Source organism: Hylobates moloch, unplaced genomic scaffold (assembly GCF_009828535.3).
Source record: "Hylobates moloch isolate HMO894 unplaced genomic scaffold, HMol_V3 SCAFFOLD_4, whole genome shotgun sequence".
Lineage (NCBI taxonomy): Eukaryota > Metazoa > Chordata > Mammalia > Primates > Hylobatidae > Hylobates > Hylobates moloch.
The window spans coordinates 6076344-6088288 of record NW_026652279.1 but is presented as its reverse complement, the minus strand read 5'-3'; the positions used below and the strand labels follow the sequence as shown (position 1 = coordinate 6088288).

General features: G+C 42.1%; 1 protein-coding gene across 10 annotated transcripts in view; it reads right to left on the bottom strand.

Moving 5' to 3' along the window:
* Nucleotides 1-1026: 1026 nt before the first annotated feature.
* Nucleotides 1027-11945, bottom strand: part of ATXN7 (ataxin 7) — a 140264-nt gene continuing 129345 nt past the window's right edge. For 7 of the 10 annotated variants that reach the window (XM_058437128.1, XM_032149419.2, XM_032149421.2 and 4 more), the window contains 3 exons: nt 8030-9008; nt 6906-6972; nt 1027-5165 (listed from right to left, as the gene is read on the bottom strand). In XM_058437128.1, coding sequence (XP_058293111.1) covers nt 5056-5165; nt 6906-6972; nt 8030-9008 — 1156 coding nt within the window. In that variant the 3' untranslated portion in view covers nt 1027-5055. The remainder of the gene's footprint in view (nt 5166-6905; nt 6973-8029; nt 9009-11945) is intronic. The other 3 variants (XM_032149427.2, XM_032149426.2, XM_032149428.2) reach the window with 1 other exon arrangement.

The following is an 11945-nucleotide window of genomic DNA, read 5'->3' as shown; positions in this document are numbered from 1 at the left end:
ATGAGAAGCCCCATGACATTCAAAGTCCTTGACAGTCTGACACCAGCTTCTCTAACCCTATAAGGCTCTTCCATCCAGCAAACTTCTGCAGAATTATTCCCTGTCCCTCACATCTTCATACCCATGCTCGACGCATTCGCTCTCTCTGCCTAGAATCTTACTCTTGTCTGCCTTTCTGCCTGGTGAAATCCCACATACGCCAAAGATCCAACACTGCTAAACCCCTTTCCTTGAGTTGGGATCATCTTGTTATGCAGGACCGGGATACCTGCAAGGGAATGGAATTAAAAAGGGTAAGAGATTGAGCAGTTGAACCTTTTCTTGGGAGGTTTGAGGACAGCCATAGTGAAAGGATTTACCTACAGAGAGCACCTCGTGATTAGATTTGTGGAAAGTACTGAGTGGGTGGTTGACTTAAGTAAGGAGGGAATGGGAAGTCCATAGAGCAGTAGGAACTGAAGCCAACATGACTCTTTCATATCAGGTATGGACATTCTTGCTAACACACAAAGCAGTTGCTCCTCTTAAGCAACAAAAATAATTTATCAGAATGATTTGTTTGCAAACAGTAAAAATGTCTGGATTTCTAGAGGTAAATGATTATGCTGTATTCCAAATAATACTAAAATGCACTTGTATTGCCAGTAAGGGAGGTATATGTAAAAGAAAGGAAGAGATTAGACCAGGTCTGGATAAAAAGCTTATCTTAAACCAAAACTACATGTCATCAAATTTGCACCTAAGTACAAACAGAATGTGTTTCTCAATCCATCAACTCCCTCGTTTCCTTCACAAACATTTAAGGCCAGAATACAGTAATGTTCACTGTTTACACAGTTACTAATTTATCCAAAGCAAAGCTTTGTGCCCCCAGATGGAAACATCCCCATGCCTTACAAGTATTTAGCTTATATAAGAGGAAGGCTAAACTGAAGGGGCTTCACAAGGGTGTTCAACGCCAAAAGTGATGAAAAGTCAGAGTAGACTGAAAGGGTTTAGTATCACGAGGCAGAAACATGTAAAATATTTCATGCAGCCAACCTTATTTATTGAGAAGTCCTAATTTTATTGCCCGTTTAGTAACATGTTTGTTCCACAAGCTAATTTCTTATAAAGCAAAGCACAACCTTTTCTTATAAATAGTATAAATTATTTTATTTACAGAAACTTGTTACAAAACAAATAGACTATATATTTCTTCTCTTTTAAATATCCAAAGTAATTTTCTATCCCTTGACATTTGTTCATGTTCTATACAGCAGCCAACACAAAGTCCAGCTGAGATGCTCTTGATTATGTGTACAAATTATGAAACTATTCACACGTTTTTAACACAGGAGATTGCTTTTATAACCAAGCTCAAAAAAAAAAAAAACAAAAAAAACAAAAAAAAGCAAAATGCTTTCAAGGCCCTACATTCACACTGACAGTATGTAGTGCTCATTTAAATTATCTGCAAATGTAAAATGTTTTGCACAAAATGTAAAAATGATTATTTTCTGCTAAACAAACTTTTAACAATATTTTTTCAAAGCCCAATCCCCGCAAACCCCCTGGACAGAATGAGCGACATTAAGAAATTCCTTGGCAACAGAACTCTTGCAGGAAGACAGCTGCCTTTATAAGTTACATTTTTTCAAATTATCCATTTTTTTCAATGTTCTCAGAGGTACTTCTTTGTATTATATTTTTGGAATACAAAATATTTTAAATATTTTAAATTGTATTTCAAGAGTGAATAACAAAACGGACACATTGTGTAAGTTGCTGGCTGACAAAAAGATCTGTAACTTGGTGCCACCAGGCTATCCATCACCAACTGAATTACTATGAACCAAGAGGTCTTAATTTTAAAATACCTTATAAAATTACCAGCATTGGTAGTTTTCAACTCCTCCCCTAAAATTTTAGAAACAATATTTAGGTGGAAAAAGCAAACTCCAAAAGTTCAACTGAACATTCAAGTCTTTTTAAAGAGATTCTGTCTAAGCTTAAAACTAGTTTCAGGCACTTTCAGTTTTTTCCATTAGTTTTAAACCACATCACATACTAACATACATGTGCTCAGAGGATACACACACACACAGGCGCACATACACGCAATCACATACTCTCACACATAAAATACTAACAAAAGAAAAGCAGTGTGTCACTTAGTTACATGTAGTCTATCGGGCAACCAGGCAACCAGGAAGAAGCAATGCCCACTTCATCTGTATGAATCCACTCCCGAGACACTAAAAGGGACAAAGACTTTTCACAGAACAGAGGCATCCCTTAAAACTGTAAAGGAGGCAGGTTCTAGAACTATTGGCTTGGCAGTGAACCACTTCAAATTATAAAAAGGTATTTACTTTTATTAATTAATAAATAAATACTAGATGATCTCAATTGTACCAAAACAGGATATCAGAAAAAAAGACCTGTGCAAAAATACATATTTAAATATGTACAATTCATTTTTAACAAAATATGTCTTCTGAAATAGGGATACTTCCATATTTATAATAGAACAAGAAATTCCAAAATAAAGATACAAAAGTAGGTTTTGTATAATTCTTTGTTCATCATTGCAGCACTTTTTTTTTTTTTTTGTAGGTTAAGAAAACTGCAGGAGTTGTCATGAAATTCTATTGGAAAGAATATAAAAATTATCTTGGTTTTAAATTGATACCAAAGTCTGTCTAGAAACAACCCAACCACTGCAAATTTGGTTTTTGCAAGTTAATTTAATTCAAAAAAAAAAAATACTTGTACTCCCGTGTTTTAAATGGTCTTAATTATTCATCATCATAAAAAGTAGTGTAGGAGAAAATAAAATATTTGAACAACAGTCTAAAATTTAATAGCACTGTTTAGAATAGGTCTGTTTGTGGCAGGCAGAATCCGAAATGGCTAATTTCCTAATCCCGATGCTCTGTGTATTACCGGGAGACATAATGAAATTCAATTAAAACCTCAGTCTAAGAAATCAAATGTTCAATACTTGCTAATCTAAATATCTACATTAGTCTGAATCAACTTGTTATCGTGGATCCTATTCACATCTTTCGGAACAACATGATCTGTCTGTAAATTCCATTGCTAAAGGCAACTTTATTTATAACCATCAAGTCCTCTTGGCTCTGAAAATAAATTCTACCCATACCCCATTGCACTTGTCACCAAGGAATCAACTAGGTATGTTCTGATTCCCTCTCACCTCCTCTCTTTTCCCCGACTGGGATGGAAACCAGACTGATTTCTCCCAACTACACCAAACTGGCCCATCCATGCCCTCTCCTTACTAAGCTCTCCTGTAGTATCATTTTAAAAACATTTACTGATTGATTGCATAATAATTGAACAAGACACTGTTCTCTCCTTCCTTTAAAAAAAATCAGTATTTTACATCAATTTATAGCTAAAGTATCTGCATAAAGTTTTTGTTTTCTTACATAATAAGAATAATTCTGTAGCAATTCACATTATTAGGCTGGTAACCAAGTTTATTCATTCTACCTGTTGTTGACTTGAAATTCCCTGAAACTGAAGTTTGAAACCCAAGAACTGTAGGAAAAAAAGAATGTACTGACTGGCTCTCATCAGGCCCTGGCCAGGGCAATGATCAGCGCCTTGGAAATTTTACCCTGTGTTCGGCAACTTTGTGTGTTCTTCTAAGCAACAGTGCCTGGTTCTCGTGTCAGGAGCCTGTAGTGATGGAAGCACCCATTTAAAGGCTCCGGCTCATCCCCGAATTCAATGACACCTTTCTCCAAGCAATGCTGTTTTAACATATTAAGTTCTTTAGGGGTGGGGGGTGGGGTACTAGAAATAATATCCTAGAGGGCTCCAAAACTCTCAGGAAGATGGCTGGTATAATCCCAAGAAAGGAGGGTGTGTGTCAGGGCAATCCTACACACGCATCACAAAAGACCTTCAGGTCAGGACTTACACGTTCTCCAACTCCCTTCCCTTGGTGTCTGCTCTCGTCCCCAACCACATCCAAATAAACATCTGGAGTGGCATGAAGGGGAGTGCATACAAAAACACACAATGCCAGACGTGCTTGAAGCGGAAATCTACACTTAGTCCCAGGACAGTATCCAAAGAGGAAAACAAGGGTAATGCAGAGAGTGCCTTGGAAACATTTAAGTGTATCTAATAATGTCACTTTAAAAGGTGACTTTTAAAAATAGACCAGGTAGGACAACCAACCCAATCTGCCATACTGTTTACTATGAAAACTTAAGGATTAAGAAAATTTCATCTCTTTGGAAATCTTGAAAAAAGTTTTTTCTCCCTATAGTGATTTTAACTTCCTCACTCCCACCCTCCCCCAACCCAATTTGGCCTTCCTTTCTCAAAACTAGCTTGCATTTTCTTTCTTCTTAAAAAAAAAAAAAAAAAAATCACACAGAATTGCTTTTGTATCATGAAAAGTAAGCCTCCAAAATGATTTATACTTGCTGTCTGGGCATCAACAATTTCAAACCAGTTTGTAAGTTAGAAACTTCTGACAGCTTCTTTTCCCAAATTACTCTCAAAAGGCTGGGCTATTTTGTTATGGTGCCTTGGGCTGACATCTGTATTTCATTCCTGGAACATTGCTATCAAAATCTAAAGCCTAATTCCCTTCCTCAGAGGGTTGCTCGGGATGCAGCCCTCTGCTCTCTGGAAGGTTTCTGGTCTCCAGTTAAGGTGCCTAACTGCTGGAGAGTGACCTACAGATGACAGTGTTAAAAAAAAAAAAAATGGTAGTAAAAGGAAGGAGGGAGAAAGGTCTACAGTAACGTTCTTGCCAAAACATTCTTTTGCCCAGCCAATCTACTTGAAGAGTGGCTCCGTGATATACTGCAAGTTAAAAAACAAAACAAAAACGAAAACTTCTCACAGATTGGTAGCAAGCAGTCCAGACCACTTTAACACTGATAAAAGCAATTCGGTGGCTGAACTTGATCCAGTGTCCTTTATGAGTACTCACTGCTAGAGACATAGCTTCAGGGAAATCCTCGTTAAAACAACAGCCCGGCAGGTTTCTACCCTTGAGGCCCACAGGAGGTTGGGAAAACAGACTCAAAGGCATCGTGGAGTCCAGAGTGCTGAGTGGAGGTGTAACTTGTCCTCAAAAGTGTCCGCATTATTCCTCCCCGTGCTATTTTCAGCTGTCAGGGACGTGCCTTTGGCTTTCAAAAAAGAGGGGGTGGGGAAATAATGAAAAGGTAAGTAAGCGTTTGTACACTGCACTCTATTGATTCTAAACAAGAATATTCCAAAGGCTGCACGCTACTAAAGTCTCCATTGACTGACAGACACCAGGAACAGTCAGCTATAGATTTTGGTCTTAGCTTTCAAATGCCTTCACTACTGGCACAAGATTCACTTCTAGCCAACTGGCTAGAAGACATGCAGGCCTGGGTTTCTAACTTAGAGAAAAGGCTCTTATGTTTGCCTGTTGGTTTTATTTACTGATTTTGCGTCCTTGAAGGTATTCCAGTGATTTTGTGTCCTTGAAGGTATTCCAGGTTGTTAACTGAGAAGGGAACAAGGTCAAGGACTAGCACACACAGGTGTGACAGTTCGCACTCAAGGCAGTGCCCATGCTGGGGAGGAGGAAACTGGCATTCACAGTGGGCTTTTACGTCTTTGGTAGCAGAGGCCATGAACAGACTCTTGGGGGTGCCTACCCAACCCCATGATCTCCTAGGCTTCCCAGCATGTCCCACTCTTCATCCCCTTGTTTAGAAAACTTCAACTAGCCCAGTTATTTTTGTTTTAAAGGCAGCTCCACAAGGAACAGCAAGTAGAGGTCCCTACTTTTGTAACTGCAGCATTCTTTAAAGCATTTTGGGGTCACAAGTCCCTTTGAGATTCTTATGAAAGCTATACGATAAATGAACAAAGACATAAAAATGTGCAATACTTCTTGGGGTTCAATGATCCTTTGATCTCTAGGCAAGCAGCCCCGCTCCTGCCCCAGGATTTGTGTAGCATAATAAAAAGTATTCCTCTGCACAGAGAAAATCTCTCTGAAACACAAACTTAAGTCGAAACTGATTTTAAGGAAAAAGCCCAAAGTTAGGCTGTCTGTGTTGTTCTAGTAAGACACAGTGGCACTACATGGTAAAAATCAAAGGTGGTAAAATGGCAGGTCATGAGCCAAAGATGGCCCACAGATACATAGGCTATACCAGATTTAAGAAGAGAAAAAAAAGCATGTGTGTGTGTGTGTGTATACACCCACACACACACACACACACACACACACACACACATCTCGACTAAATTTCACATGCAAGTCCAGATCTGCAGCCTCTCTTTAAAACTGGTAACAAATGTTTGGAAGCAGCCGCTCCATGTCCCCCGATTTCTAGTAGGCACTGTCAATCTCTGCTGTGCCCCACCTGGCCCCCTTCTGTCCTTTTTGTTACCTGTGGGCATTAAGATCTACACTCCTGTTTAAATGAAGACAGTGTGCTCACTAATACAGATGTGAGATGGACATTACAGCACAATGGAATGCCCCTCCCGTGGGGATCATGTCTCTCTCAAAGACGGTGTGTTGAAGAATGAGTACACCATGTCTTCCGTGTTTATATTGGACTGTTATGCTTATAAACTGTAATGAGTAACTACAAACCAAGAAGGAAAAGCACACTTCTCATTTGTCCAGGAATCCCATGATCAGAATGCCAAACAACATATAATAACCCATAATGTATGCAGCTAGTTAAATTCACAAATATTCTCCCCATACCTTTGGCATTGGGTGTTAATTCACCCAAATATTAGAGGAAAATTATATCACACTAAGAAAATACTAAGAAACTTCTTGGTATTTTCTGAAAAAGTCCTAACCTGGCTGGCATTTGAGTTAAGTTCTGAAGACGAGGAAGGGGAAAAAAAACCATGAAAAAGAGCCTCACATTTTAAGTCAGGGCTCTGGGGTGATGTTGCTGAAATTCCTGTTCGTAAGCAAGGTGAGGAGATATCCTGATGAATAAAATAACAAGATGAGAGATGAGCTGGAAGTTAGAGCAAAGGAAGCTGGAAGAAACAGCTACAGGTGAGGTCAGTAACAGGCAGAAGAGCTGGGACGAGACAAAAATACAGCCTAAGAGAGAAAGTCATGGTTAATTATGAATCCACAACCACTTAGCCACTTCTCTACTGATGGGTTCATATGCAGACTTCTTTTTACTATGAGCTTGGAATGAGACTTCAGTCTTCTGCTATGCCCATACTGAATCCTGTTTTCCTGCCTCCCTCAAAAACGGGAAGAGAAAATATGGGGTGAGATTTAACCAAAATATCTGAAATTCTTTTGAGAGGGAAAAATAATAAATTTTTTTTTTTTTTTGAGACACAGTCTCATAGGCTGGATGGAGTGCAGTGGTGCGATCTTGGCTCACTGCAACCTCCGTCTCCTGTGTTCAAGCAATTATCCTGCCTCTGCCTCCTGAGTAGCTGGGATTACAGGCGTGCACCAACACACCCAGCTAATTTTTGTATTTTTAGTAGGGACGGGGGTTTTACTATGTTGGCCAGGCTGGTCTTGAACTCCTGACCTCAAGTGATCCACCTGCTTCAGCTTCCCAAAGTGCTGGGATTACAGGCGTGAGCTGCTGCGCCCAGCCTCATTTTAAATCTTAAATTACCCCTTTCTAGATCAGTTTGATTTTAGCGCAGCTTTCCTCAGTAGAACATACTAAAGAACCACTATCCAGGAAACGATGCCTGCTTCCTTCCTTAAAGCCTCGAATGGCACACACTTCACAGCATTGGGATAACACATTACTGGCTATTTCATAAAGGGATGCCCCTCCAATTACGATTTTGCTGTCATGCCCGATGCTGGCAGAAGTGCCTGTTTTACCTTCATATGGCTGTGAACCTTTTTTTTTTTTTTTTTTTTTTAAAAAGACACCATGAAGCTGAATATCTGTTTACAAACAAACCAACCAACCCAACCAAACACATTTCTGAGCTGGCAAAAGATCTTAAGGAGAAGAAATGGGCATTCCCATGGGGCTCACAGTCCATTTCCTACCTGATGAAGGAGGGAATTGTTCATCAGTCCTTGTGCCCCTGGGATGGCGCCCGTGTGTTTCATGTGGACGTTGTTCATGGCTGGCACTTTGGCAACCTTTGTGGGTTTGCTGCTGCTGTTGTTGATGCTGCTCGAGCTGGGTGAGCACTTTCTTTTCTTTCCTATGAGTTTGTCTAGAGGAGTGTGTGAGTGGGAAAAACTGCCGTGGGAGTTGACAGGCAGTTCATTGGACTGGTGAATGAATGGCCCAAGAGAAAGAGTAGAATCACTGCTGTTCACCATCACACTCATCCTCTTGATAGATTCAGCGGGGCTCCCGGTGGGGGGGCCCCTCCCTGACTGGTCATGCCGGACGTTCACCGCATTTGCTTTATTCATCACACAGTTGAGGCCGATGCTATGGGAAGATGTTACCGTTGAGGGGTAGGGAGGCCCAGAGTGAGCCACACAGTTTTTCCTAAAAGACTCCATGGAATGAGAAGAAGAGGAGGAGGAGGAAGAGGAGGAGGAAGAGTGAACCAACAGTGGGGAACTGTTTTTGCGTTTCTTTCCTGAGCCGCCACTGGTACTGCTGCTGGCATTTTGACAGTTAGTGCTGTTACCAGAAGACTCCTTGGGCCTCAAAGATTTGCTGGATTTCAATTTCTGAGGTTTCCTGGACATAGGGGAGGAAGGAACCGAGGAAAGGCCAGAGGGCGTGGAAGGGGATGAGGATGAAGAGGACACTTGTCTGGACTGCATACTGCACACAGGATCCATCGCCCCTGAGGCAGCAGGCTGTGCATTTAGTGTGGTTCCATGAGCTGGTACCGATTTGCTATTTGGGGAGATGCAGGTAGATGAGAGCAGGACTGGGGATGTAGAGACGGTGGCTGCTGCCAGATAGCTGACTCCACATTGTGATGTCGGCACAGAGTTTGTCCGGTGAGGAATACGTGTGGAGATGGGTGAGGTGGTACTGGGCACTAGTGGGATTTTCCTGAAAAAAAATGAGAGGACAGTGAATAACGCTGACCACAGCCATTCACAGAGACTTTCAGATGGCACCACCCTCTTTGTTTATGACACAGAGAAACCATCCACATCAAAGCAATCACTGAACTACAAAGCCAATCCTGTCACCTTTCTCCTTCAAATTCTTTAATGCCTTCCTGGGGCTCTTACAGTAACTGTGTGCAACTCCCCCCTGCTATTGCCCCAGCCTCTAGCTCCACCTCCCACCCCCAACGCCCCCATTCCCTGCTTCCAGCCACTGTACTTCCTTATATTCTGAGAAAATGCCATGACCCAATACCCCAACTTCTGCTCAACCTTTAAGTGTCAGATTGCTAATCACCAAATCCTCTGCAGAGAGAGTCATCCCCAGCTTAATTACCATTGTAGTCCTAGTGTTCAGCACAGTGCAGGAAATACAGAAGGCAGTGAATAAATGTTGAGAGAAGTCAGGAACGAAAGAGAGAAAAGGAAAGGTGCAGCTAATTAACAGCAACTGCTAGGTCATAACTATTGGCCTGAACAAGGGAATAAAGTCCCACAGTATCAAGGGATATTCAGCACGGTGTTGTAACAATGGATTCTGTTAAGACTGTGTGGGCAAGGTATTTATTAGGGGATGCGGAAACCATCTAAATTCAAAGCAGGGAGGGTCTCCTTTTATTTTAGCTCTGAATCTTAAATGTGACTAACAAAATTTCAAAAACTTCTTTGGCAGAATTTAAATCAAGGTGGCAGAAGAGAAAAAGGCCTGACTGGAAGGCAAGTGCTAGGACTGCCTTGATCCTGACTTAAGGGGTAGCCCTGGCTGACCCGGCCACTACCGCAGTGAGAGAGCTGGCCTAGACTGCTGCCCAGGTGATTTTCAGATGCTTTTAAAGACTACTGTTATTAATAAAATGAATTAATGACTGCAAGTATTTGCAAATGCTTTAAAAATCCTATTCGGCCAGGCGCAGCAGCTCACAACTGTAATCCCACCACTTTGGGAGGCTGAGGCTGGTGGATCACTTGAGGTCAGGAGTTTGAGACCAGCCCAGCCAACATGGTGAAACCCCATCTCTACTAAAAATACAAAAATTAGCCGGGCGTGGTGGTGTGCACCTGTAATCCCAGCTACTCAGAAGGCTGAGGCAGGAGAATCACATGAACTGGGGAAGGGGAGGTGGAGGTTGCCGTGAGCTGAAATCACACTACTGCACTCCAGCCTTGGTGACTGAGTGAGGCCCTGTTTCAAAAACAAAACAAACAAATAAAAAAACCTAAAACCCCATTCAAGGGTACAGCTCTGGCCTGATGTTAGTGCTTGTCAAGTCCAACTGTTGCACATTACGGTCACCTGTGGAGCTTAAGCCACATCCATAATGATTACACCAGAGTCTCTGCAGGGAGTGGGGACCCACATCAGTCATTTCTAAATCTCTCCAGGGGATTCTAATGTGGAGCCAAGATTGAGAGGCTAGGCTCTCTCTCCGCACTACTCATAGAGGAGGGTGGCCCACACTGTCATTAATTACCTGAGAGGTTCGTTAGGAAAACTGAGTTCCTGGGCCCCACCCTAGAATGATGCATCAGAAGCTGTATGGCAACAAGGCCCCTGGGTGATTCTGGAGCATTCAGAATCCCTGCTCTAAATGAAGTCCAGGCCCTACTGCTCACTGGGAGCAGTGGCTTCTCATGACCACCAGGTGGCTCAGGAAGCCAGGGCCTAAAGACCAGGCTGCCTGGAACCAAATCAATCTCAAGGAAAGGAAAAGCCTTCTAGAGCAGGGAAGGATGTGGATGTCTCCGGGAGGCAATTACAAGTTCCTCTTAGAAAAGCTCATTTAAGTAGTTAATTACTCTTTTGTGTATAAAGAGGCAAAGTAACAATATGTACTCATACAGACTTGTGTTTGCATAAATAAACTATGTAGAGATACATAAAAAAATAGTAAAAATGTCTGTGGGGGCTGGATGGAAAACAAGCATGTTTACACAGGAGGACTCAGGGTTTTCAATGTACGCCTCTTTATACTCGTTTTTCCTTTTTCAGACGGAGTTTCGCTCTGTCGCCCAGGCTGGAGTGCAGTGGCGCGATCTCGGCTCACTGCAAGCTCTGCCTCCCGGGTTCACGCCATTCTCCTGCCTCAGCCTCGTTTTTCCTTTTTTAAGCACAGTGATTGTATTACCATTTCAAAAAGTAAAAAACAAAAACAAAACAAAACAAAACAAACAACACCAACAAAAATCTTTGAAAACCATTCCAGCCCCTTCTTAGGGAATATGGGATACTGGTCCCAAATCAACAGAGGACAAGCAGTTCACAGAAATCATAGGAGGTGGGCAGTGGCCTTTCGGGTTATGGCCGTGCTGCAGAGAAAAGTGCTGGTCTAATTTCACCACTGGCCAGAGACTCCACAAACTGAAGTTTACTCATTTCATACTCAATTCCCACTTCACTTACCTTCAATTTTACCACAATAACCCCGTAAGGAAGGATTTTGGGCTGAGCCAGTAGGGTGGGACCTGGATCACTCTGAAAGTTTCCTTGAGGGCTTCAAAGATGCCAGGTGAGAACAGTTCTCTGGATGAGAAGTGCTGAGCTCCCCAGAGCAAATCTCAGGGGCTGCCTGAAAAGGCCGCCAAAACTCCTATGTTGGGGGGCAACACCAAGTTCCCATCTGGCCCAAGCCTACGTGCCAGCTCATTACTAAGCAACATGTCCCTTGTTGCTGCAGACTTTTTAAAAACCAATGGTCATGCTAATGGAAAGGGTTGGTTTCCTTCTCCCCGGAAGCAAGTAGGCAGCCTTGAGACAGAACGGAGAGTAGATAGCGGAGTCAACCTTATGATCCTGCTTTCTAAAAAGTTCACAACATCAAGAGGAAAGTCTCACCATACAAGCCACTAGGAACTGAAACTATCTTTGCCCAAACTGTTG